Source organism: Salvelinus namaycush, chromosome 35 (assembly GCF_016432855.1).
Source record: "Salvelinus namaycush isolate Seneca chromosome 35, SaNama_1.0, whole genome shotgun sequence".
NCBI classification, from domain to species: Eukaryota; Metazoa; Chordata; class Actinopteri; order Salmoniformes; family Salmonidae; genus Salvelinus; species Salvelinus namaycush.
Genome location: NC_052341.1, coordinates 5907513 through 5934505, shown reverse-complemented (window position 1 = coordinate 5934505; position 26993 = coordinate 5907513). Strand labels below are relative to the sequence as shown.

The following is a 26993-nucleotide window of genomic DNA, read 5'->3' as shown; positions in this document are numbered from 1 at the left end:
TCTTGAGGGAAACCTGTTTCAGTCTTCATGAGATTTGATACTGGGAGGGAGGTTCACCTTCCAGCAGGACAATGACCCTAAGCATACTGCTAAAACAACACCCGAGTGGTTTAAGGAGAAACATTTAAATGTCTTGGAATGGCCTAGTTAAAGTCCAGACCTCAATCCAATTGAGAATCTTTGGTATGACTTAAAGATTGCAGTACACCAGCAGAACCCATCCAACTTGAAGGAGCTGAAGCAGTTTTGCCTTGAAGAATGGGCAAAAATCCCAGTGGCTAGATGTGCCAATCTTATAGAGACATACCCCAAGAGACTTGCAGCTGCAATTGCTCCAAAAGGTGGCTCTACAAAGTATTGACTTTGGGGGGTGAATAGTTATGCAGGTTAAAGTTCAGTTTTTTTGTCTTATTTCTTGTTTGTTTCACAAAAAAATATTTTGCATCTTCAAAGTGTTAGGCATGTTGTGTAAATCAAATGATACAAACCCCCCCCAAAAATCAATTTTAATTCCAGGGTGTAAGGCAACAAAATAAGAAAAATGCCAAGGGGGTGAATACTTTCGCAAGCCACTAACTCTTGATGACCCGGTTGGACATGACTCCAACAGGGTCACCATGAGGGATTAGCCAGTGAAGTTGGAAGTCCCACCCAGTTGACTGCATTAAAATGGTGGAAGCTAATACTGCCTTTTGGCCACTAAATGCCTGTCATTCTCTATGGGAGCGTCTCAATTGCATACTCCTTGCACACCCCTCTCTCCTCGCATTCTCAAAACCCATTGGAGGAAAAGGTCAGAGGGGAGGGACCTCTGGTTTTGAGAAGGAGGTGAGGAGATGGACTAGGAATGGGCTAATATCAGCCCAAAATACCATCCCAACCGATTGTCGGTCGGTCTCTAGTTGGCAGCACTGTTTACTATTTTCTTCACACATCTCGAGTTGGCATGGTCAAGTTCCTTATTCTGCATAGGTGTGAAGAGAAACTATTTCCACTCCATAACAACGGAAGTGATACGTGCATACTGCATACTAATGATGCAGTGAAGAAATTCTACTCTAACACAATTGGGATTTGTTTAACAAACTACATGTATTTTTTAACACTTCTGCAACTGCAATAAAAAGTGTATTTTGAAAATATAAGTTATTCAACAGCAGAAATGTTACAAAAAAAACAAGTGCAAATAGTAAAAGGAATGAACAGAACAGGTGAAAATATATAGGTCAATCCTACTAGGATTCATCTTTTGCATTGTTCAACAAAGTGCCTGAAAGAAATCACGTGACATTTGTTCACTTGAAGTGATTTACCTGAGAAAGTGGAACATGTAGACAGTTGAGTCCCAAATGGCACCCTGCTCCCTATATCATGCCCTACTTTTGATCAGAGCCCCATGGGACCTGGTCAAAAGTAGTGCACTACACAGGGAATAGGCCGGGGTGCCATTTTGGATGTAATCTTGGTCCAGAGTCTAGACGACAGGCAGTGGGTCTAGACAGGCACAATTCTATATGGAAGCAGCCAGGTTATCTTCCATTGCATTCTTCTTTGGTTTCTCTCTGCCTCCTTCCTTCATATAATCTTCATCCCTCCTTTCTGTGCTTCTCCCAGTCTCTTCCTTCTGTTCTGTGCTTCTCCCAGTCTCTTCCTTCTGTTCTGTGCTTCTCCCAGTCTCTTCCTTCTGTTCTGTGCTTCTCCCAGTCTCTTCCTTCTGTTCTGTGCTTCTCCCAGTCTCTTCCTTCTGTTCTGTGCTTCTCTCTGCTTCCCTAGATTCTCCACCTCTTTGCCCCATCTCTGAATCTTTCTGTAAATTGTCTCTCTCCTCAGTCTCTCCTTTCCATCTGTTCTTACCTTCTCTCCTCCACCGCTGCTTCCCTCTTCTGTGACCCTCTCCTCCGTCTCTACCATATTTGGTTCCTCATCTGAATCCTCTACCGTAAGTTCCAACCTCTCCACCATCTCATCCATCTTTAGGAATGTATCTTCCTCCTCTCGCTGAATGTCCTTTTCTTCCTCAGCTTCCTCCATGACAGTGCTTTTCTGGTGTCTTCTCCTCTTTCTCTTCGCTCTCATCCTCCATTGCCAAATTCTTCACTGCAATTCTCTTGTCTTGTCACTCTCCATCCACCACCTCGTCCCCCTCATCTTCTTCTCCTTCCATGACCCTGTCCTCCTCTCTCTCTTCCTCCCCTTCTCTCTCCCTGTGGGCGTGTTGGCTCTCCTGGCTGCTACTCACAGCATCCTCAGGCGGAGGCTGCCAGAAGTCACACAGTTTATCCTGGAGGCAATACACACATTACTATAAAACACATCACTACAGCTTACCCTGTAGGTAATAAACCTAACATTATTCTAACACTTTTACTCTGCAATAATAAACACACAGCATTAAACCAAACACAGCTCTGCGATACTATAGTTACCCTGGGAGTACTTCCCTGAACTAACTAACTGACTACACGAACATACAGTACCAGTCATAAGTTTGGACACACCTACTCATTCAAGGGTTTTTCTTTATTTTACTATTCTCTACATTGTAGAATAATAGTGAAGACATCAAAACTATGAAATAACACATATGGAATCATGGAGTAACCAAAAGTGTTAAAAAAATCTAAATATATTTGAGATTCTTCAAAGTAGCCACCCTTTGCCGTGATGACAGCTTTGCACACTCTTGGCATTCTCTCAACTAGCTTTTAAAATGTTAAATATGTTTTGATTTGTTTAACACTTTTGGTTACTACATGATTCCATGTGTTATTTCATAGTTTTGATGTCTTCACTATTATTCTACAATGTAGAAAATAGTAAAAAGAAATAAAGATTGATTCCAGGGTTTATCTATATATACACACACACACACACACACACACATCTAGCTATGGCTTTATGTACTGTAGCTGTACTGTAGCTCTCTATGCATGTATACCTGGAGAGGCCTGGTTCTCTGGACCAGCACCTGCCACTTGATGTAGATCCTGGCAACAAGGTCCTTCACCTGAAGGGAGAAAGAGTGAGCGATGAGGAAGAGAGTGCGAAAGGTGGGGTGGATGAGGAAGAGTGTGGAGAGAGAGGAAGAAGAGAAGAAAGGGAGAGAGAACGAGGGGGGTTAAGAGCTGTTTAACTAGAGAGATCATATCATCATTAATGCATTTATGTGGGTTACAGTTCCCATAGAAATGTTGTCTATATGGAAGAAGTGACTACATACCTTGCTCCTGTAAAGCATCTTCTCACTCTCCCTGATGTCACTTTTGATGTGTTTCTCCAGCTCAGCACTTAGCAACAACAACTGGTTCTTTTGCTCCGAAGGGAAGAACTCAAAGTTGGTGGCTTCGTTGGCCAAGGCCAGGAGGCTGTAGCATAGGTAGTAGGCCTGAAAACAACAATGTGTTTATTAGACACCAAAAGGAAGAAAACAGGGATGACTTTGACTATTGGTCATATATATATACAGTGGGGAGAACAAGTATTTGATACACTGCCGATTTTGCAGGTTTTCCTACTTACAAAGCATGTAGAGGTATGTTTTTAATCATAGGTACACTTCAACTGTGAGAGACGGAATCTAAAACAAAAATTCAGAAAATCACATTGTATGATTTTTAAGTAATTAATTTGCATTTTATTGCATGACATAAGTATTCGATCACCTACCAACCAGTAAGAATTCCAGCTCTCACAGACATGTTAGTTTTCCTTTAAGAAGCCCTCCTGTTCTCCACTCATTACCTGTATTAACTGCACCTGTTTGAACTCGTTACCTGTATAAAAGACACCTGTCCACACACTCAATCAAACAGACTCCAACCTCTCCACAATGGCCAAGACCAGAGAGCTGTGTAAGGACATCAGGGATAAAATTGTAGACCTGCACAAGGCTGGGATGGGCTACAGGACAATAGGCAAGCAGCTTGGTGAGAAGGCAACAACTGTTGGCACAATTATTAGAAAATGGAAGAAGTTCAAGATGACGGTCAATCACCCTCGGTCTGGGGCTCCATGTAAGATCTCACCTCGTGGGGCATCAATGATCATGAGGAAGGTGAGGGATCAGCCCAGAACTACACGGCAGGACCTGGTCAATGACCTGAAGAGAGCTGGGACCACAGTCTCAAAGAAAACCATTAGTAACACACTACGCCGTCATTAAAATCCTGCAGCGCACGCAAGGTCCCCCTGCTCAAGCCAGCACATGTCCAGGCCCGTATGAAGTGTGGAATGGGGGGGAATGGGAGAAGGTCATGTGGTCTGATGAGACAAAAATAGAGCTTTTTGGTCTAAACTCCACTCGCCGTGTTTGGAGGAAGAAGAAGGATGAGTACAACCCCAAGAACACCATCCCAACCGTGAAGCATGGAGGTGGAAACATCATTCTTTGGGGATGCTTTTCTGCAAAGGGGACAGGACGACTGCACCGTATTGAGGGGAGGATGGATGGGGCCATGTATCGCGAGATCTTGGCCAACAACCTCCTTCCCTCAGTAAGAGCATTGAAGATGGGTTGTGGCTGGGTCTTCCAGCATGACAACGACCCGAAACACACAGCCAGGGCAACTAAGGAGTGGCTCCGTAAGAAGCATCTCAAGGTCCTGGAGTGGCCTAGCCAGTCTCCAGACCTGAACCCAATAGAAAATCTTTGGAGGGAGCTGAAAGTCCGTATTGCCCAGCGACATCCCCGAAACCTGAAGGATCTGGAGAAGGTCTGTATGGAGGAGTGGGCCAAAATCCCTGCTGCAGTGTGTGCAAACCTGGTCAAGAACTACAGGAAACGTATGATCTCTGTAATTGCAAACAAAGGTTTCTGTACCAAATATTAAGTTCTGCTTTTCTGATGTATCAAATACTTATGTCATGCAATAAAATGCAAATTATTTTCTTAAAAATCATACAATGTGATTTGCTGGATTTTTTCTTTAGATTCCGTCTCTCACAGTTGAAGTGTACCGATGATAAAAATTACAGACCTCTACATGCTTTGTAAGTAGGAAAACCTGCAAAATCGGCAGTGTATCAAATACTTGTTCTCCCACCTGTGTATATATATATATACACATACACACATATATATATATACCTACATGCATACACACACAGTTGAAGTTACATTTAAACAAATATATTTAAACTCAGTATTTCACAATTCCTGACATTTAATCCTAGTAAAAATTACTTGTCTTAGGTTAGTTAGGATCACCACTTTATTTTTAAGAAAGTGAAATGTCAGAATAATAGTAGAGAGAATGATTTATTTTATTTCTTTCATCACATTCCCAGTCGGTCAGAAGTTTACATACACTCAATTAGTATTTGGTAGCATTGCCTTTAAATTGTTGAACTTGGGTCAAACGTTTTGGGTAGCCTCCCACAAGCTTCCTAGAATAAGTTGGGTGAATTTGGCCCACTCCTCCTGACAGAGCTGGTGTAACTGAGTCAGGTTTGTAGATCTCCTTGCTCGCACACGCTTTTTCAGTTCTGCCCACAAATTTTCCATAGGATTGAGGTCAGGGCTTTGTGATGGCCACTCCAATACCTTGACTTGGCTGTCCTTAAGCCATTTTGCCACAAGTTTGGAAGTATGCTTGGGGTCATTGTCCGTCGGGAAGACCCATTTGCAACCAAGCTTTAACTTCCTGACTGATGTCTTGAGATGTTGCTTCAATATATACACATCATTTTCCTACCTCATGATGCCATCTATTTTGTGAAGTGCACCAGTCCCTCATACAGCAAAGCACCCCCACAACATGATGCTGCCACCCACATGCTTCACGGTTGGGATGGTGTTCATCGGCTTGCAAGCCTCCCCCTTTTTCCTCCAAACATAACGATGGTCATTATGGCCAAACAGTTATATTTTTGTTACATCAGACCAGAGGACATTTCTCCAAAAAGTACGATCTTTGTCCCCATGTGCAGTTGCAAACCGTAGTCTGGCTTTTTTATGGTGGCTTTGGAGCAGTGGCTTCTTCCTTGCTGAGCGGCCTTTCAGGCTGTCGATATAGGACTTGTTTTACTGTGGATATAGATACTTTGTACCTGTTTCCTCCAGCATCTTCACAAGGTCCTTTGCTGTTGTTCTGGGATTGATTTGCACTTTCCGCACCAAAGTACGTTCATCTCTAGGAGACAGAAGGCGTCTCCTTCCTGAGCGGTATGACGGCTGCGTGGTCCCATGGTGTTTATACTTGCGTACTATTGTTCGTAGAGATGAACGTGGTACCTTCAGACGTTTGGAAATTGCTCCCAAGGATGAACCAGACGTGTGGAGATCTACAATTTTTTTCACCTGAGGTCTTGGCTAATTTCTTTTGATTTTCCCATGTGTCAAGCAAAGAGGCACTGAGTTTGAAGGTAGGCCTTGAAATACATCCACAGGTACACCTCCAATTGACTCAAATGATGTCAATTAGCCTATCAGAAGCTTCTAAAGCCATGACAATTTTCTGGAATTTTCCAAGCTGTTTAAAGGCACAGTCAACTTAGTGTATGTAAACTTCTGACCCACTGGAATTGTGATAGATTATTTCACTTATAATTCACTGTCTGTAAACAATTGTTGGAAAAATGACTTGTGTCATGCACAAAGTAGATGTCCTAACCGACTTGCCAAAACTATAGTTTGCTAACAAGAAATTTGTGGAGTGGTTGAAAAACGAGTTTTAATGACTCCGACCTAAGTGTATGTAAACTTCAACTGTATATACACTTCCCTTGAAACCACTGTCGGTTGTGTGACCTAATGAACACAACCCTAGTTCTCCTGATTTAACCGGACAACAGGTGTAGTCACTTGGAACCAGACGCAAGCAAACAAACCTATGCTGAGCGGGACTAGCTGCTGCTCTTGTCCAATAAGAAACTCATATTTTGTTGCAAAACAAATTCTGTTGCAAAATTACCCATATATACACCCTGGTAAATAACCCTTTGTTGACCTGCTGGTCCAGGGAGGCACAGTCCTCCTCTTCCTCCCGCTCTCTGTGTGGGTGGTGACTCCTCCTGTAGCAGGAGGTGGCCAGCCCCCGGAGAAGTGAGGAGGGCCGCATTTGGGAGAGGTAGGGACGCAGGTCTGACAGCTGGAACTCTGTGTTGGAGGGAATGTAAGTGCATCTGTTGTTCAGCAGCTTGGAGATGGCCAACACACTGAGGTGTCTCCTGAGTTGCTTGCCGCGCATGCTGTCTGGCAGGAGCTCAACCAGCCAGCGCAGGTTGTGGTGGTCCTCAGTCAGGGCAATCAGCGACATGCAGATCCTGGGCAACTACAGGACAGGAGATAGATCAACATCAACAATGAGACAGGAGAAACAGACACACAACACAGTGAGATGAGTTTACCTAGCAAAGGAAAGAAATAAAGTTCAAACTATCAAAAGAAAGAAATGGTGACAAGCATTCATTCATCTCCAGCACCATACCAGTGTCTACATACAGTGAGCTCCAAAAGTATTGGGACAGTAGCTAGGTTTCCATCCAATTTGTGACAGATTTTCATGGGAATATAAAAAAAAAAAAATCTGCATAGAATAACATGCTCATTTTCCACCAGAGATGCGTTTCCATCAAACTAACCTTTTGCGGATAAAAGGCTGTGCGCGATGACGTAGTGCACATAAAAATAACTTTTGCAGTTAAATTACAAGTTACATGGGTTTCCATAGGGCCTCCCGAGTGGCGCAGCTGTCTAAGGCACAAAATGACCTCCAGCAGGCCACAAATGTGCATGTGTCTGCTCAAACGGTCAGAAACAGACTCCATGAGGGTGGTATGAGGGCCCGACGTCCACAGGTGGGGGTTGTGCTTACAGCCCAACACCGTGCAGGACGTTTGGCATTTGCCAGAGAACACCAAGATTGGCAAATTCGCCACTGGCGCCCTGTGCTCTTCACAGATGAAAGCAGGTTCACACTGAGCACATGAGCACATGTGACAGACGTGACAGAGTCTGGAGACGCCGTGGAGAACGTTCTGCTGCCTGCAACATCCTCCAGCATGACCGGTTTGGCGATGGGTCAGTCATGGTGTGGGGTGGCATTTCTTTGTGGGGCCGCACAGCCCTCCATGTGCTCGCCAGAGGTAGCCTGACTGCCAATAGGTACCGAGATGAGATCCTCAGACCCCTTGTGAGACCATATGCTGACACATGCACATTTGTGGCCTGCTGGAGGTCATTTTGCAGGGCTCTGGCAGTGCACCTCCTTGCACAAAGGCGGAGGTAGCGGTCCTGCTGCTGGGTTGTTGCCCTCCTACGGCCTCCTCCACATCTCCTGATGTACTGGCCTGTCTCCTGGTAGCGCCTCCATGCTCTGGACACTACGCTGACAGACACAGCAAACCTTTTTGCCACAGCTCGCATTGATGTGCCATCCTGGATGAACTGCACTACCTGAGCCACTTGTGTGGGTTGTAGACTCCGTCTCATGCTACCACTAGAGTGAGAGCACCGCCAGCATTCAAAAGTGACCAAAACATCAGCCAGGAAGCATAGGAACTGAGAAGTGGTCTGTGGTCACCACCTGCAGAATCACTCCTTTTTTGGGGGTGTCTTGCTAATTGCCTATAATTTCCACCTTTTGTCTATTCCATTTGCACAACAGCATGTGAAATTTATTGTCAATCAGTGTTGCTTCCTAAGTGGACAGTTTGATTTCACAGAAGTGTGATTGACTTGGAGTTACATTGTGTTGTTTAAGTGTTCCCTTTATTTTTTTGAGCAGTGTATAATGTTAACCTTTCCTGTTCTCGTAATGGTGAGAGGTTAGCATGTCTTGGGGGTATGATATATAATGTTAACCTCTCCTGTTCTTGTAATGGTGAGAGGTTAGCATGTCTTGGGGGTATGATATATAATGTTAACCTCTCCTGTTCTTGTAATGGTGAGAGGTTAGCATGTCTCCGTAATCATGGTAGCATCCACATTAATGTAGAAGTGTTTAGAAACATATTCTATTCTTATTTAGAATAAAAGTTACCCAAAATGGCACAATACATTATTTACCATTCATTTCTATTGGACACAAAATAATCTCAAACACAAACAAAACAAACAGCAAATGTATCCAACAAGTTTGTAGAGTCAAGCTTGATGTAAATCATTGTGTGCTATGAATATGGGACCAAATATTACACTTTTGACTACTTTAATACACAAGTGAATTTGAGTTTCCCCTTTAAAGGCCTTCTAAACCTGCCTTGTTCTTGACCCCTGGCTAAAACAGGCCCTGGGCTTATCTCAAATTAACACAAGCATTTGTTAACCCTGTGCTGAGGACTCATACGTGTATTCCATAGACCTGGGCTAACGTACAAACAACACGCGACAAATACATCCCATCCCCGACATGCATCCAATGTTACGTTCTATCTAGAGTCCTGCCCTGCCCGCAACGTTCAGGCCCTACTCTGTCCCGATTGCTTCTGCCAAATTTAAGGCTTAAGGCGCGGCTCGGCCCTGCCCTAACCCGAAATCAGAAATACAGTAACTTCCTCTTATCTATAGGTGCTTTTCTCGGTCTGTCCCCGGCTCCCTGCGCTGTGTGTGTGAGTATCCATAGCAACGGCTCCGCATGACAAGACGTGAGAGCTGTTAGTTGGTGTTAGCTAGCTACCTTTCGTCACTCGAAACTTGGACAAAACACTATTACTTTGTGTGAAATAACCTCTTCCTGTCGACTCGGACAGGTAAACAAGAGAGTGGCAGGCGTCATGAGTAGTGGTGCAACAGATCACAAAACTCACGGTTCGGATCACGGTTTTGAGTCACGGATCAGATCAGCAAAAAACAAGAGACAAATAACTTTGCTTTCCATTTATTACTTAAAGAACACTTAAAGACAGGAACTTTTCAATGTTTCAATAAAATCTTAAAATAAAATATTCAATTGTTAAATTAAAGCGCAATATGAGGCGTGACACCTTCCTTTGAACAATAGTGAATGAAAAAATAGCCTGTGTCAACATTTAAAAAAAAAAGTTTAAAAGAAAGCAAAGAAAATCAGACCTGAGATTATATCCTCATCTTTTTGAAAAATAATTTGAAGTTGTCTACATTGTCTGGGGAGAGGGTAGACCTCTTTGTAGTCACTATGTCCCCTGCCGTGGAGAACACCAGGCACAGCCAGGTAGCGTCTTGCCATCATGGCAATGTGAGAGTATTTACACTCATTGCTTTTCCACCATGTCAGTGGATCACCATCCACTGGAACGCCGCGTGCTGCCTTGTAGGATGCCACCTCCTCTTCGATGGTGTTGGCAAACGTCTTGCCTGTGACCTTGCTCTTAAAGGTCGCCCCGAAAAGCTCCTTCATGGCCAAATTATTTTGTGGAGGAGATGCCTCCGAGTCTGCTCCTGTCAGCTCTGTGGCTTGACCCGGCAGAAAAAAATGGCTTGATCTATTAAACTAACAAATCATTTATTTTCATGGAACTATAATTGTGGCAATAACATTTAATAAAAGCCATTATTATTCCAAATCAAAAATGGATGATTCTAATAGCAATAGCATAGACTAACAGACGGCACTATATTTATTATTTAAGTAATTCACTCTTTGTTTTACCTTTTCAGTGGCCACAATGTCAGTGGTGACATCACTGTGTCCTCCGGTGTAGGGCTAAATTGATCACGTGCAAAGAAAGCCATCTGTGGCCCCAGTCCAGGCTCCATCACTGCATTTATTTGGTTCTTGGCATTATCTGTGGTGGTTGGGATATTGCTATTGGGCCTCTAGCTTCCACTCTGCTACTGCTCCCAGCAGTACCTGTGCCAGATTTGTGCCTCTAATACAGGGGACGTGTCTGTAGCACTGGACTTCACATCTCCCACTCCTCTGGTCTAGTGAGCACTCACAGTCACGTAGCTTTCCGTTACCCTGGAGGTGTGGTGATGGCAACAGAGGATGCCTTGGATAATTCATCGACAATTTTGATATTTTCTTGTTCATAAAGATCTGGCACCATCTTCATACTGGAGTGGGTGCGCCAGGAGATTTCCTAGCGTGGCTCAAGCACTTTCACCATATTTTTAAACCCTTTGTTTTCCACAGCAGAGTATGGCCTCATGTCTGCAGAGATAAACATCCCAATAGATTTGGTGATGACTTTAGCCCAGTCTGATTCTGTAGCAAAGGGCTGCTTAAATGTCGCGGTGAGAAGTTGTCTCTTGGCTGAGTTGGCTCCTGTCACTGACACACCAGGGTGATGACGCTTTAAGTGTGGCCATGCTCGATCTATTTCCATGAGCATACGGCTTTGTGGCACAATGCCTAGACTAGAGGTCGACCGATTAAAAAAAAATCGCCATGACCGATTAATTAGGCCCGATTTCAAGTTTTCATAACAATCGGTAATCTGCATTTTTGGATGCCGATTATGGCTGATTAGATTGCACTCCACGAGGAGACTGCTTGGCAGGCTGACCACCTGTTACGCGAGTGCAGCAAGGAGCCAAGGTAAGTTGCTAGCTAGCATTAAACTTGTAAAAAACAATCAATTTTAACATAACCATTAGTTAACTACACATGGTTGATATTACTAGTTTAACTAGCTTGTCCTGCGTTGCAAATAATCAATGCGGTGCCTGTTAATTTATCATCGAATCACAGCCTACTTCGTCAAACGGGTGATGATTTAACAAGCTCATTCGTGAAAAAAGCACTGTCGTTGCACCAATGTGTACCTAACCATAAACATCAATGCCTTTCTTAAAATCAATACACAAGTATATATTTTTTAAACCTGCATATTTAGTTAAAAGAAATTCATGTTAGCAGGCAATATTAACTAGGGAAATTGTGTCACTTCTCTTGCGTTCAGTATATGCAGAGTCAGGGTATATGCAGCAGTTTGGGCCACCTGGCTCGTTGCAAACTGTGTGAAGACCATTTCTTCCAAAAAAGACCGCAATTCATTTGCCAGAATTTTACATAATTATGACATAACGTTGAAGGTTGTGCAATGTAACAGCAATATTTAGACTTATGGATGTGGTTCCGTATTTCACTGAAAGAATAAACGTTTTGTTGTACTTTTTCTTTCTTCTCCAACACTGTTTTTGCATTATTTAAACTAAATTGTTTTTATTTATGTATTATATTAAGTTAAAATATAAGTGTTCATTCAGTATTGTTGTAATTGTCATTATTACAAATATATAAAAATCGTCCGATTAATCGGTATCGGCGTTGAAAAATCATAAAATCGGTCGACCTCTAGCCTACACACCGTAATGGTGTTGTCCACCACCCTTCTTCCGTCATATTTGACAGGGAAGCCTAAGTGCTCCCATAAATTAGACTTAAATGAAGCGGGAGGCTTTTCCAGTTCTTCAGCTCCTCCGCCAGCCATGGCTGTCACTGCTCTTTTTTTCTTCTTTGCTTTTTGCAATGCGAACATCCAGGATTGATTCGTTGGGATTCAACATGCCCCGTTCACATGAACAGTAAACACAACTGCTTTAAAAAAATAATCAAATCAACCTTCAGGCTTCAGAGTAAAACACAACATGCATTTGTCTTGTCTTTATCTTCTCACTGCAACTCTGCATCGAAATTTAGCCAATTAATACTTTAAAAAGTAACAGCAGCAGTTAAACTGTATTTCACACTATGATGGTTAAACTCTGCAATTGATCTGCGGTTCACATGCGTGCTGAGCCGTGGGGGGTGATCAGTACGGATCACGGATCAACTACGGTCCGTTACACCACTAGTCATGAGCATATGTAGATTAAGTGAAAGTGCAGATTTTGTGATTGAACCTAGAAAATTCTTGACCCTGTTTCAAAATGGCTATTTTGGCACCGTGTTTAAAAAAAGTCAGTGGTAACCCTGCTCCGGAGCAGGGCCAGCGAGCCCTGGGCTAAGGATGGTGCTAGTCCACTTTACAATGTGCAAGCGTGAACACTCCCTTAGCCCTGGGCTTATTTAGACAGCAAATAATTGGATGGGGGAGACAAGCAGGTAGGAGATGAAGTTATAAACGCTGAGGCGGGGATTGAACCCACAACCATTGGGGTTGCACATGTACACGTGTTACTACGGCACCACACAGAAGCCACAGAAGAAGAAAGAAATAAAGCAGTTGACTGACTGACCATGATGTCCAAGTCCCTTATGCTGTTGACCAGGTTGTGCAGTAGGGAGCGGAGGTGCTCAGTGGGCTGGAGGGCGAGCTGCGTGTCCAGGCCCACTCTGCTCACCACCGTCAGGAGTAACAGCAGGTCTCGGTCACTGTAGACCCGCGGGCACAACGACGTACACTGACACATGTACTTGACGACATTGTCAAAGTTGTGTTCAGGGAAAGTTCTGAGCTCCTTCTTGCTGGACAGGCTCTCTGTGCTGATCTGGAGGCCCTCTCTACATACACACAGGTAGTTATTATCTGTCTATCAGAAAAATTGTATGAACAAAGTAGTTATTGACACACACACAGACTTACATCAGGTCTCCCTCAGTGAAGGGGGGTTGTAGGTTCTCCAGGGGGAAAAGGGTGACGAAGGGAACCCCCATGTTCATGAAGACCAGGGTCATGTCTCCAATACTGGGCACCCACACCTCAAACCTCTCACTCTTATTCAGCACCATGTGTTCAGCAGCGGAGCAGGCAATATCTCCAAGGGCCTGTAGTACCTGATGACAGGTCAGCCTGTCTGAGTGGACTGACATCATCTACAGGAGGGAGGGAGGGAGAGAGAAAGACAGAGGCTGACTTTTTGTCTGTCTTTAATGAGCCATCCTCATTTGATTAAAAACACTTTAGTACCCCCCCGTTAGTCCTCCCCCTATGTTAGTCCCCCCCACAAAAAAAAAAAAGAGTTGCGTACCACCAAACCACCAGAGGGAGAGAACAACAGAAGAGACATCAGTACATTGATCAATTAAAATTAAGCAATTATACAAACAAACAAATAAATCAATTTGATTAGTCTAGCGCAGGGACAGGTAAAAGGGGGTGTAGAGTAGTACCTGGAAGAGCCAGCGGGTCACCTGGGGAGGACAGGGGGAGGAGCAGTAGGCTCTCTGGAACAGCTGGGAACTGACCTGGGTCCTGAACTGGTCTGGAGAGGACCTGAGAGACACAGAGGAAACGAGAGATGGGAGAGAGAGAGAGGGGAAAAACACACACCAGAGAGATGAGAGAGAGAGAGAGAGTGAGGGGAAAAACAACAGAGATGGTGTGATGGGGCAAGAGAGGAGAGGACTGAACATTTCCTCTCAGTCCCACACACATCTTACCAGAGGATTGTTTTCTGTGTGGTGTCACACGGGGTGACGTTACAGCGTCTCAGCTGCAGTGTGTGTTGGCTGAAGAGACGGCCAAAGTTGTCCAGGCTGAACACCGCTTCCCCGGGGTGCAGGTCCTGGATGGCACTAGACAACACCGAGAAACGCTGCAGGAAATCCCTGGGGTTGACAAGAGATACACACATGGAAGTGTGGGATTGTGGTTATTAGTCCTCCTCGTGTGTGTGTATGTAGTTACCTCTGCTCCTAGGATTAACTGGAAATGGGGTACCTAGACACTTCAACCGAAAATGTCTGCTGCATTTATCTGCCTTAATCGACGTCATCGCCGCCCGTAGAGCGGTTGTTTTTAAGTGCCTTGCTCACAGACAGAACAGCAGATTTTCCCACATTGCCCGGCTCAGGGATTCAAACCAGCGACCTTTCGCTGTTAAACTCTAGGCTACCTGCACTCTGTTTTTTGTACGCTCCACTTTTGTGTTTATATGGATGTACAGTACCAGTCTAAAGTACTGGGTTGACTTTATTTTTACTGTTTTCTACGTTGTAGAATAATAGTGAAGACATCAAAACTATGAAATAACACATACGGAATCATGTAGTAACCAAAAAAAGGTGTTAAACAAATCAAAATATATTTTATATCTAAGATTCTTTAAAGTAGCCACCCTTTGCCTTGACAGCTTCGCACACTCGTGGCATTCTCTCAACCAGCTTCATGAGGTAGTCACCTGGAATGCATTTCAATGAACAGGTGTGCCTTGTTAAAAGTTCATTTGTGGAATTTCTTAACTTGTTAATGCGTTTGAGCCAAATCAGTGTGACAAGATAGGGCTATCTTCTGTATACCACCCCTATTTGATAAAAGATCAAGTCCATATTATGGCAAGAAAAGCTCAAATAAGCAAAGAGAAACGACAGTCCATCATTACTTTAAGAAAATGTCAAGAACTTCAAGTGAAGTCGCAAAAACCATCAAGCGCAATGATGAAACTGGCTCTCATGAGGACCGCCACAGGAAAGGAAGACCCCGAGTTACCTCTGCTGCAGAGTATGTTCATTAGAGTTAACAGCCTCAGATTGCTGCCCAAATAAATGCTTCACAGAGGTCAAGTAACAGACACATCTCAACATCAACTGTTCAGAGGAGACTGTGTGAATCAGGCCTTCATGGTCGAATTGCTGCAAAGGAAACACTACTAAAGGACACCAATAAGAAGAACAGACTTGCTTGGGCAAAGAAACATGAGCAATGGACATTAGACTGGTGGAAATCTGTCCTTTGGTCATATGAGTCCAAATTTGAGATTTTTGGTTCCAACCGCCGTGTCTTTGTGAGACGCAGAGTAGGTGAACGGATGATCTCCGCATGTGTGGTTCCGACCGTGAAGCATGGAGGAGGGATGGGGCTTTGCTGGTGACAGCAAATTCAAGGCACACTTAACCAGCATGGCTACCACAGCATTCTGCAGCGAAATGCCATCCCATCTGGTTTGTGCTTAGTGGGACTATCATTTGTTTTTCAACAGGGCAATGACCCAAAACACACCTCTAGGCTGTGTGTAAGGGGTATTTGACCAAGAAGGAGAGTGATAGAGTGCTGCATCAGATGACCTGGCCTCCACAATCACCCAACCTCAACCCAATTGAGATGGTTTGGGATGAGTTGGACTGCAGAGTGAAGAAAAAGCAGCTAACAAGTGCTCATCATATGTGGAAACTCATTCAAGACTGTTGGAAAAGCCTTCCAGGTGAAGCTGGTTGAGAGAATGCCAACAGTGTGCAAAGCTGTCATCAATGCAAAGGGTGGCTACTTTGAAGAATCTCAAATATATTTAGATTTTTTTAACACTTTTGGTTACTACATGATTCCATATGTGTTATTTCATAGTTTTGATGTATTCACTATTATTTTACAATGTAGAAAATAGTAAAAATAAAGAAAAACCCTTGAATGAGTAGGTGTGTCCAAACTTTTGACTGGTACTGTATGTTTTAAGTGTATGTGTGTGCGTGTGTGTGCGTGCGTGCAGTTACTTTTGCTGCTGTGGGATAGCCTCCTCAATGTTCTCCTCCTCCTCTTCCTCAGCCAATCTCAGCAGTTTCTCCTTACAGGAGAGATGCAGCTTGGCTTCCATCTCCTTAGACCTGGGGAGAATAACCACGACATAGCACACATTGTTATGACATAGAGCTCTTGTTTAATTCTAAAAGTCTAAGCCGTTGGGGGGTTCTAAGCTGACATATGGAATTGTTTTAAGATGGTCATACCATGGATCATTTAGCTATTTGATTAAGAATTTTTAGGTAACTAACAAAATATATATATTTGATAAACACATTTATAAAATGGGAAAAAAGACAGTCAAAAACTAAATCATGAGAAACAAGGTTTTGAAGTGTTTGCTCTATATCTAGAGACATAAGAAAGCTCAGGAAATATATATATATTCTTTACACATATTTAACCCCTTTTGGGTAGGCACAAATCTACCTTCATCCTTCCATTCCTTTTTAAAAACGGTACAGGTTACCTTCAGACGACACTTGTGGGGGTCATAGAGCAAAACGGCGAACACCATCGTGTTTGTGAAAGTTTCCCCTTTCCATAGTAACATAGTTTTACGTCAAACAGTTCAGACGCTCCAGACATTATCGTGAGAAGACCGATTTGTGGGATGTCACATGGTTTGACAAACACCGCTCTAGCTCTGTCACCTTTCACCGCAGAAGTGCGACATAGGCAGATGCAGTGAATTGAGATGCATCCAAGGCAAAAAAACAGATCTCTCCAGTTTAGCAGAGCTCTCCAGTTTAGCAGAGCTCTCCAGTTTAGCAGAGCTCTCCAGTTTAACAGAGCTCTCCAGTTTAACAGAGCTCTCCAGTTTAACAGAGCTCTCTATCTAAAGTGACTGATTTTGATGGAGATTGTGTTTATTATGTTACTTAGATTGATGTAACATAATAAACACAGGTCGACTAGGGGGTTAAGCAATGCAGAGACCTCTCCATCACCTTAGACCTGGGGGAATAACCACGACAGTGTTGTGACATAGTACTCATACAATATGATATACAACTCTTGTTTAAGCAATGCAGAGACCTCTCCATCACCTTAGACCTGGGGGAAAAACCACGACAGTGTTGTGACATAGTACTCATACAATATGATATACAACTCTTGTTTAAGCAATGCAGAGACCTCTCCATCACCTTAGACCTGGGGGAAAAACCACGACAGTGTTGTGACATAGTACTCATACAATATGATATACAACTCTTGTTTAAGCAATGCAGAGACCTCTCCATCACCTTAGACCTGGGGGAAAAACCACGACAGTGTTGTGACATAGTACTCATACAATATGATATACAACTCTTGTTTAAGCAATGCAGAGACCTCTCCATCACCTTAGACCTGGGGGAAAAACCACGACAGTGTTGTGACATAGTACTCATACAATATGATATACAACTCTTGTTTAAGCAATGCAGAGACCTCTCCATCACCTTAGACCTGGGGGAAAAACCACGACAGTGTTGTGACATAGTACTCATACAATATGATATACAACTCTTGTTTAAGCAATGCAGAGACCTCTCCATCACCTTAGACCTGGGAGGGAAACAACAAGGACAGAACAAAGTCACGTTTCACAGCAATGTGTCATCTCACAACAACGATGATACTGTTATTTATTGTTGTGCCTCGTCTCACAAAAGCTTCACAGAACTTGCAAACTTATTTTTATACTGTTCAACATACCGTGTGTCAATTGAAGATTATCCCTAATACTGACAAAACTAATGGTGTTTTCTAAAGCAAGAAATAGATCTCTGAACATTTCACCTATTACGTCAGGGCAATGAGATTGAGACTGTAACCTCATAAATATCTTGGAATTTTAATTGATGATGGCCTCATTGAAATTGCATATTCAACAACTTACACAAAAATTGAAGCTGAAGTTGGGATTTATTTTAGGAATAAGGCTCGTTTTTATTTTGAAGCCAGAAGGAGGCTAGTATCAGCTACATGTATGCCTTTACTAGACTATGGGGATATTTTATATATGAATGCTTCCGCTCAGTGTTTGAGATCAATTGACACCCTTTACCAAGGCGCATTGAGATTTATTTTAAACTGCAAAACCCTTACACACCCCTGCACTTTGTATACCAGGGTTGGCTGGCCTTCTCTAGTCACTCGTAGGCTCAGTCACTGGTATACTTTTATTTACAAAGCCATTTTGGGTTTACTACCATTTTATTTGGGCATTTCTATTGTTCATAAGTGTGGTGGGTACTCTCTTCGTTCGCAGGACTTTATCCTGCTAACTGTTCCAAATGTCCAAACTAAATTTGGTAAAAGGGCTTTTATGTACTCTGCGCCATCGGCTTGGAACGCATTACAAAATACTTTTAACCTGGAAGAACTTGTCCTGATTGGTGTTTTTAAATCACTGATGAAGGACTTTGAGACTGATTCCCTGACCTGTCTTTTTTTATTTTATTTGCTGTTTTATGATTTTGTTATACTCTTGTGAATTCTATGGTTTTTACTAGATTACTTGTAGTTTTTCATGTTATTTGTCTGTAATTGTGTAATGACTTGGTGCTGCCTATCTTGGCCAGGACGCTCTTGAAAAATAGATCTTAAATCTCAATGAGCCCTTCCTGGTTAAAAAAAAAAAAAATACAAAATGGTACATTGTCATTTTAAAGCAATGCAGTGATTTCTCTATCTAAAAGACCCACATGGAGAAAATAGCACTATAATGTCACTTATGATAAAGCAAAACCTTTGAATGCCCTCCTTTTCCTTCAGCATCTCATCCAGGTTGTTCCTGTAACTGGTGTGTTTCGCTTTAGATGAAGAAGCCTGCCAGAGAAAACACCACATCAACGTTATCAACCCATTTAGAGGTAATACTAGTGTAAAACACTGTACCAAACACTGTAGCATTGTTAGAGACGACTTGTAATTTGTAGTACACTGTTTTACGGCACTTCAATTAGTCCTTTGAACTTTTCTAACCTTTTACAATAAGTTACAACTAACTAAACCATATAAATGCCATTATAGAAAGTAGCTCCTTACAGACTGGTTATAGTGGCTATACTGGACCGCATTTAGGCCTACATCAAAACTGGAAAATTACAATAAGTGAATAATTTTTTTTTTGACCACGACCCATAGGGACACAGCCCGAAGAAAGTTGCATCTTACTGGTTGGCTGTGGTGTGGGAGTCCAACGGGGATGCTGGGTACAGGGATGGTTCCTTTTTCTGGGGTGTCTGGGGGCCGGGCGGTACGGTCCAGGATCTGCTGCAGGGACGGCAGCTGGTCTTCGTCACTGCTGCTGCTGTTCTGGGATAGCGCCAACTCTAGCCCCAGGCTCAGGTCGAGGCCTAGGCTCAACTCCACATCCAGAGGGTCCTCCTCCAGACTCTTACGGGAATTGTTCTTGTTGCTTCTTTGTTCTCCTTCCTCAAGGAACGATAAACTCTTCTGGACCTTCTGGTCTACTTCCTTCCTCTCGTCACCCTCCTTTCCTTGTCCATGTCGGTCCAGGGTTGAGGAGGGACTGGTTTTGAGGTCTGCCGTCTCCAAGCTAAATGACTTGTCCTTACATGAGGATGAAGACTTTGCAGAGGCTGAGAGGGGGATAGTTTTCAGAACGCAGGACTCTGTCTTGAGGTAGGCATTCTCATTCATAGGTGACACCAACTCTGCTGAAGCAATACTAGAAGATCTTGTTTTCAGTCCTGAGGTGACATCCTTAGGGGACGAGGGCTTCCCTGAGGAAGATACAGTGCTGGTGATGGCTCTGTACAAGCCGCTCTCTAGTTTAGTCAAGTCATTCCTGCTCAACTCCAGCCTTACAAAGGAGGAGTAGATTTTGGGGTCCAGGAGTAGCTTACAGGGGTCCATTGCAGTGTCCGTACAGGAAGAGATCTTGGGACATGGGATTCGCTGTGAGCGGGATCTTGGGGGGATTTCTCTAGGGCTTGTTACATAGGGGGACCCCGGTCCCATACTAGCATCACTGACAGTAGCCAACACAACAGACAGAGGAACCTTGTTGTGTACAGAGGGCGACCTGTCTCCTCTCTGGGGACTGGGGGAAAAGGTAATCGCTGCTCTAGACAGGCTAGAGGTTATGGGGTCAGGGGTGAAAAGGTCATTCAGGTCATCCGGCAAGGCAGACGTTCTCCGTGGGCGAGAGACGTGTCGCTTCTTTTCCAATGCGTGATGGCGCCGAGAACTAGGGCAGCTCGAGTCCGAGCTCTGAGATTTTGAGTCGGGTTTGGGGGTTCTCCCGTCGGGGCGAACTGTCGGTTCTCTTCCTCCACTCTCTCGCTCTCTGGTCTCTTTAGCTCTACTGCATTCTCCTCTACTATGGATTGTGACTGGCAGGTTGGCTGGGGTACCAGATTGGCTGTAGCGGTTGCCTGTTTGAGGACATCTACCACTGTAAAAAGATTGAGTGTTGCCAGATTGGTGATTCATTCTCCTGTATCCAGCCTGAGGGTTGCCGTTCTCCCTCACACTATTGCAGCATGGCGTCTTTCCATGGCCGGTGCAGCGCTTCCTCGCAGGTTTGGGTGTGGAGAGTGGATAGGTAGGGACAGTCCTCCTGTCTCTCGCCATCCCTTCCTCTGTCTTCTTAGGGGTGAGACTCTCCTTCAACCTTAGAGTAGGACTTGAGCTCAGATTGTTCTTCATGAAGACATTCTTCAGGTAGGATGGGTTGGGGCTGGTGGACATCTTAGAACTAGGAGTAAGTGGTCAAATTAAATCAAATGTATTCATAACAGACCACTTAGCCATCACAAACCAGGCTTTACAGAGATCACAACCAGTAACATTTCTGGCTTTTCAATTGATGATATTATATTCATTGATTCTTGTAGAAGGCCTTATGAGCTTAGTTAGCACAATTATCTAAACGATCATAAGTCAAAATATAAGGTTAGCTCACTCCATCGTCCATCTTTCTGTAGTCATTTCCAGCTACTACACGTCATACAAAGTTAGCCCTAATAGTAATTGCTGAAGGGGACAAATAAAGTTGCATTGAATTAAATGTTCACCCCCTCACCTGGCTGTTCCATCAGGTGGGTGCCAGGTACTGATAGGGCCTGGGATATAGTCCTCTGGACGAAGTCTCTTATTAGCCATGTCCTCTCCTCTTCCTCCGTTTCTCTCCTCCAAGTCTGGGTGTCTGAGTCTCTTCAGAGACAGGGATCTGGTGCCTCCTGGTGGGAAACATCATAATCAACATTCACAGTAAATAGAATATTTCATATAAAGTTCAACAAGTAATATACTAGAGAACGAGTATGTGGGTTTTTACAAGGCCCCTCAACAGATGACAAAATATTACATGAATTGTGAAGTCAATTGTGATAACCCCTTTTTCAAGCCCTTTAGCACACATAACAGAGAGGCCCACTAGATAACTAGATAAAAGTAAACTTCATGCAAAGTTAGCCTGAATTTGCATAGTATACTACTCCAAACAAATCATTAGTCAAATGGCAGAAGGGGCATCAGAAACTACTATACATGTCTGCATCAGTATTGTTACTGTACAAAAAGAACAACATTGAAACTTATCATTTGGAGATGGTTAACCTATTGATGTGTTCATAGACTCATTTTACAAAGGTTCAGGATTCTAAAATAGATCTATGATGGGCTTGTTATTTACATAAGAGTTAGTAGGTCTAATTTGTACCTGGAGTGAACCGCTTGTTAGAGGGAGTGGTTCCTCTGTGGTCCAGGGAACCACGACTCTGTGGAAAGACCGGAAACAGAAGAGAACCAAATATCAACATCATTGATTTGTCATTATTGACGTGCCTGTGTGCGGTGAGAGTGAGACGGTTTAGATTCTATGTGTTCGTATCTGCTGAGGACACAGACTTTCGGGATCAATGAAGTACAATACATGGTCAAAGGTATGTGGAGACCTGCTCGTCGAACATCTCATTCCAAAATCATCTGCATTAATATGGAGTTGGTCCCCCTTTGCTGCTATAACAGCGTCCACTCTTCTGGGAAGGCTTTCCACTAGATGTTGGAACATTGTTGCAGGGACTTGCTTCCATTCAGCCACAAGAGCATTAGTGAGGTCTGTTATAACTGCAAAGGGGGGACCAACTCAATATTAACGCACATGATTTTGGAATGAGATGTTCAACGAGCAGGTGTCCACATACATTTGGTCATGTAGTGTACCTGCTGTGGATTGACAGGGATGCACGTGGTGGGTGACAGTGGACCACCAAGAATCATCGTACTCTCCTTCCCGTCTCCTCCTTCTTTGCACTGGCGGATAGACTGGAGAGACTGCGAGAGCTTCTGGGAGAAGTGGTGCCTGCGCTCTGGCGGGCTACTCCCCGGGCTCTGGAGGTCCACGTAAGGGGAAGGTAGCGGCTGGCTGCTCTGCCCCGGTCGGGAGGTAACGGTTGGGGGCACAGAGAGCCTGCGGAGCTGGGCAACAGGGAACGGCGGTCTAGAGCTCCCAACATCACTGGATCCAACCTATAAGTGTGTTGGATAGACATGAGGTAAAGCTGCCGTGAGATTGTTATGCCAATGGAAAGTAGATAGATACAGCAAATTAAGTATGTAGGGATCAGGGTAGGGGTCAACTCCATTTCAATTCAGAAAGTAAACCAAATTCCAATTTTCCCCACTGAAAAGCATTGAAGAGAGTTGGAATGGGAATTACAGTATACTTCCTGAATTGACTGGAATTGACCCCAACCCTAATAGGGATGTGATCAGAGAAAAGAGAACAAACTCAAAAGAAACTCTACCTTGAGTTTCTTGTTCATGTCTTCCCTCAGCACCGCTCCATAGTCCCTCCTTCTGCTGGGGGCACTGACTCTGCATGGGGGAAGGGAGGAGGGCGACAGTGGGTTGTCCTTTCCCATACCACCCCTAGTGTTAAAGGTCTTGCCCCTATAGGGGTTAGGGGTCACAGGGCTGTGGGAATGCTGGATTTCCCTGATTAGGGTGTTTGTAAAGTTGTCCGGGCCATCCTTGGCTTCACCCCCACCTCCAACCCCGGAGGCTTGGTGGTGTACCCCTGGCAGGTGGGGAGGGTGAGGAGGCAGGCCAGGAGCGGGCTTCGCCCTGAGTTTGACCAGTTCGGGGCTGGTCAAGGGTAGCACCCGTTTGGGCAGGGGGTAAGTGTTGGGGTTGGACAGGTGTCCGGGGGGCTGAGAGGGTTTCATCTCGGTCTCCTGGAGGGAGGAGAGGGCCGGTGAGGGTTTAGGACGAGGAGACCCCAGAGGGATGATGTCTTTGACTGCAAACACAGGTGGAAAAGGGATACAGGTGTGAGCACACAGACCAACAGAGATATAATCCAGCACCATATGGAGGAACCATCACCTCCCATTTCACAGCAAGCTTGCACAAAGGGAAAATGCACACTGTATTAATGCAGGTTAACAGCCCCAAAGCATTATTAGAGTTGCCACAATACCAGGATGGCGATACTACGATAGCAGATTTTCCACGGCAAAAAAGAAAACACGAATTAGACTGAACTCTATAGCCCTATATAAAACCTACTTTAATGTTAAATTGTGGGTGCTACAGCTTGCAGAATAAACAACTGTGACTCTAGATTGTCAGCTTGATGGTGAGAGATTTTGGCTTGCCTACGGTCTGCGGACCGACCAAGGTCCACTGTCATCCAGAAGGCTGTGTCCATGAAATCGCTCCTTCACACGGTTATGGCCAACTACTCCAATTTTGACACCATCGTCACTCACGTAGGTTTTTAACAACCTTAGTTTTCGGTGATCTGAGGAAGGACTACAATTTTTTAAAGCCCTCGCTGGCACAGGGAAGAAAATAATTATCTCTGGCCCCCTCCCGTGCTTCAGAAGGGCTTCTGGACGTTTCAGCCGACTCTTTGCCCTAAACGAGTACCTGAAGAAACTTTGCAACGACAGGAATGTCTCTTTTTGTGACAACTTTGATTTGCTGTGGGAACAACCAAAACTTTTTAAAGGAGACGGGATTCACCCTAACTGCAGGGGTTCCAGGATTATTTCCAGCAACATGGCAAGCTGTTTTACAGACTGACGGGGTCTGGCAGTGCTCCAGTTCTCCCTGTCAGAATAAGCAACAGAGGACTTAGAAAGCATATCAACTCCTGTAGAAATGGCACTATGGTTATTGTGAGTAACCTCATTTATGTTCCTTTAACTCCACCTTCTGTCATCTACCATTCTGATAGATTGGAGACTGTAAAAAAACGTGGTTGTAACGTTAATAGGTTTGGTTGTTTTTCCATTGGTTACCTCTAGGCAGATGCCACAGGGGCAGTGGCTCACACTCATTGAAAGTCACTTTTAAATGTTAGAACAATCACTAGTAAAACCTCATTACCGACTGCAAAGTTGATTGCATGTTTCTCACTGAAACATGGCTGTCTTCAGACTGTAGTGCTGCTCTTATTGAAGCCCCCCCAGGCTAAAGCTTTTCATACTCTATCAGAAAAGGGAAAAAGGGTGGGGGGGACAGACACTATTTCTACTAATGCTCTCAGCTGTAAGGACATTTCATTTGGATACTTTGGGTCTTTTCAGCATCATGCTATACTGTTTAAATGTCATTGTCAACATGAATATAAAATCTCCCAACACAAAGAGAATTTATGAATCTTTTGAGCTCTATGGACTTTATCCACCATGTTACTGGGCCCACCCATAAGCACAGCCATTCTCTGGACCTGGTTATTACCAAGAGGCTTTCTACTGACATATCCTCTATTGTTGATGTTGCTTTATCTGATCACCACTGTGTTCATTACTACCTTGTTGCCCATAGCACATGGTAATACTGAACACATTATTAAACACTAGCCTACCTTTGAAGTTGCTACAGATTTTATTGACTGTATGAACAATAAATACTCCATCACCTATTCTGCCTTCCTCTTGTGATGATTCAGTTGATAACTTTAATAACAAATGAAGGGTAACCATTGATGCCATAGCTCCAGTAATGTTGACAAAGGCCACATCCAAATGGAGACTGAGGAAATTAATAAATTAAAGAGAAATTGCAGAAAGGCAGAGCGGAAGTGTAGAAAGTCAAAGTTGCAGGTCCATTAAGATACTCCGAGAGCAACTTGGCATATAATGCACTCGGAAAGTATTCAGACCCCTTGACTTTTTCCACATTTTGTTATGTTACAGCCTTATTCTAAAATGGATTAAATAGTTGTTTCCCCTCATCAATCTACACACAATACCCCATAATGACAAAGCAAAACAGGTATTTAGAAATTGTTCCAAATTTATATACCAAAAAAATGGAAATATAACATTTACATAAGTATTCAGACCCTTTACTCAGTACTTTGTTGAAGCACCTTTGGCAGCAATTACAGCCTCGAGTCTTCTTGGGTATGACGCTACAAACTTGACACACCTGTATTTGGGGAGTGTCTCCCATTCTTCTCTGCAGATCCTCTCAAGCTCTGTCAGGTTGGATGGGGAATGTCGCTGCACAGCTATTTTCAGGTCGCTCCAGAGATGTTCGATTGGGTTCAAGTCCGGGCTCTGGCTGGGCCACTCAATGACATTCAGAGACTTGTTCTGAAGCCACTCCTGCGTTGTCTTGGCTGTGTGCTTAGGGTCGTTGTCCTGTTGGAAGGTGAACCTTCGCCCCCAGTCTGAGGTCCTGAGTGCTCTGGAGCAGGTTTTCATCTAGGATCTCTCTGTACTTTGCTCTGTTCCTCTTTCCCTCGATCCTGACTAGTCTTCCAATCCCTGCCCTGAAAAACATCACCACAGCATGACGCTGCCACCACCATGCTTCACCATAGGTATGGTGCCAGGTTTCCTCCAGGCGTGAGGATTGGCATTCAGGCCAAAGAGTTTGATCTTGGTTTCATCAGACCAGAGAATCTTGTTTCTCATGGTCTGAGATGCCTTTTGGCAAACTCCAAGCAGGCTGTCATGTGCCTTTTACTGAGGAGTGGCTTCCGTCTGACCACTCTACCACAAAGGCCTGATTGGTGGAGTGCTGCAGAGATAGTTGTCCTTCTGGAAGGTTCTCCCATCTCCACAGAGCTCAATCAGAGTGACCATCGGGTTCTTGGTCACCTCCCTGACCAAGGCTCTTCTCCCGCAATTGCTTAGTTTGGCCAAGCGGCCAGGCCCAGAAAGAGTCTTGGTGGTTCCAAACTTCTTCCATTTAAGAATGATGGAGGCCACGGTGTTCTTGGGGACCTGCAATGCTGCAGAAATGTTTTGGTACCCTTCTCCAGATCTGTGCCTCGACACAATCCTGTCTCGGAGCTCTACGGACAATTCCTTCGACCTCATTGCTTGGTTTTTGCTCTGACATGCACTGTCAACTCTGGGACCTTATATAGACAGCTGTGTGCCATTCCAAATCTTCTCCAATCATTTGAATTTACCACAGGTGGACTCCAATCAAGTTGTAAAAACATCTCAAGAATAATCAATGGACTCAGGATGCACCGGAGCTAAGTTGAGTCTCATAGCAAAGGGTCTGAATATTTACAGAAATACGGTATTTGAAAGAAATTCCAAAAACCTGTTTTTGCTTTATTGGGTATTGTGTTTCGTTTTTTTATTTAATCAATTTTAGAATAAGGCTGTAACGTAACAAAATGTGGAAAAGTGAAGGGGTCTGAATACTTTCCGAATGCACTTTAAGTACTGCTGTACACC

General features: G+C 43.9%; 1 protein-coding gene across 1 annotated transcript; it reads right to left on the bottom strand.

Annotated features, from left to right (window-relative positions):
- Positions 1–579: 579 nt before the first annotated feature.
- LOC120029372 (serine/arginine repetitive matrix protein 2-like) lies at positions 580–23992 on the bottom strand. Its single transcript, XM_038974597.1, has 16 exons — positions 23944–23992; positions 23088–23581; positions 22504–22809; positions 22001–22058; positions 21362–21518; positions 19486–21034; positions 19058–19137; positions 16293–16403; positions 14247–14414; positions 13977–14079; positions 13450–13679; positions 13103–13367; positions 6948–7271; positions 3221–3385; positions 2939–3007; positions 580–2281 (listed from the first exon to the last, which is right to left on the bottom strand). Exons 1-16 carry the CDS (start codon positions 23990–23992, stop codon positions 2117–2119), a joined length of 4293 nt encoding a protein of 1430 aa, XP_038830525.1. The 3' UTR covers positions 580–2116.
- Positions 23993–26993: the final 3001 nt, after the last annotated feature.

What these genes read in the sequence shown, in the direction of transcription:
- LOC120029372 (XM_038974597.1), bottom strand. Translation starts at nt 23,992, where the DNA reads ATGGACACAGCCTTCTGGATGACAGTGGACCTTGGTCGGTCCGCAGAC. An exon ending in GCTATCCCACAGCAGCAAAA is followed by an intron (nt 14,415 to 16,292) that starts GTAACTGCACGC and finishes TGTCAACCCCAG; the next exon opens with GGATTTCCTGCAGCGTTTCT. An exon ending in GTGCCTCCCTGGACCAGCAG is followed by an intron (nt 3,386 to 6,947) that starts GTCAACAAAGGG and finishes TGTTGTTTTCAG; the next exon opens with GCCTACTACCTATGCTACAG.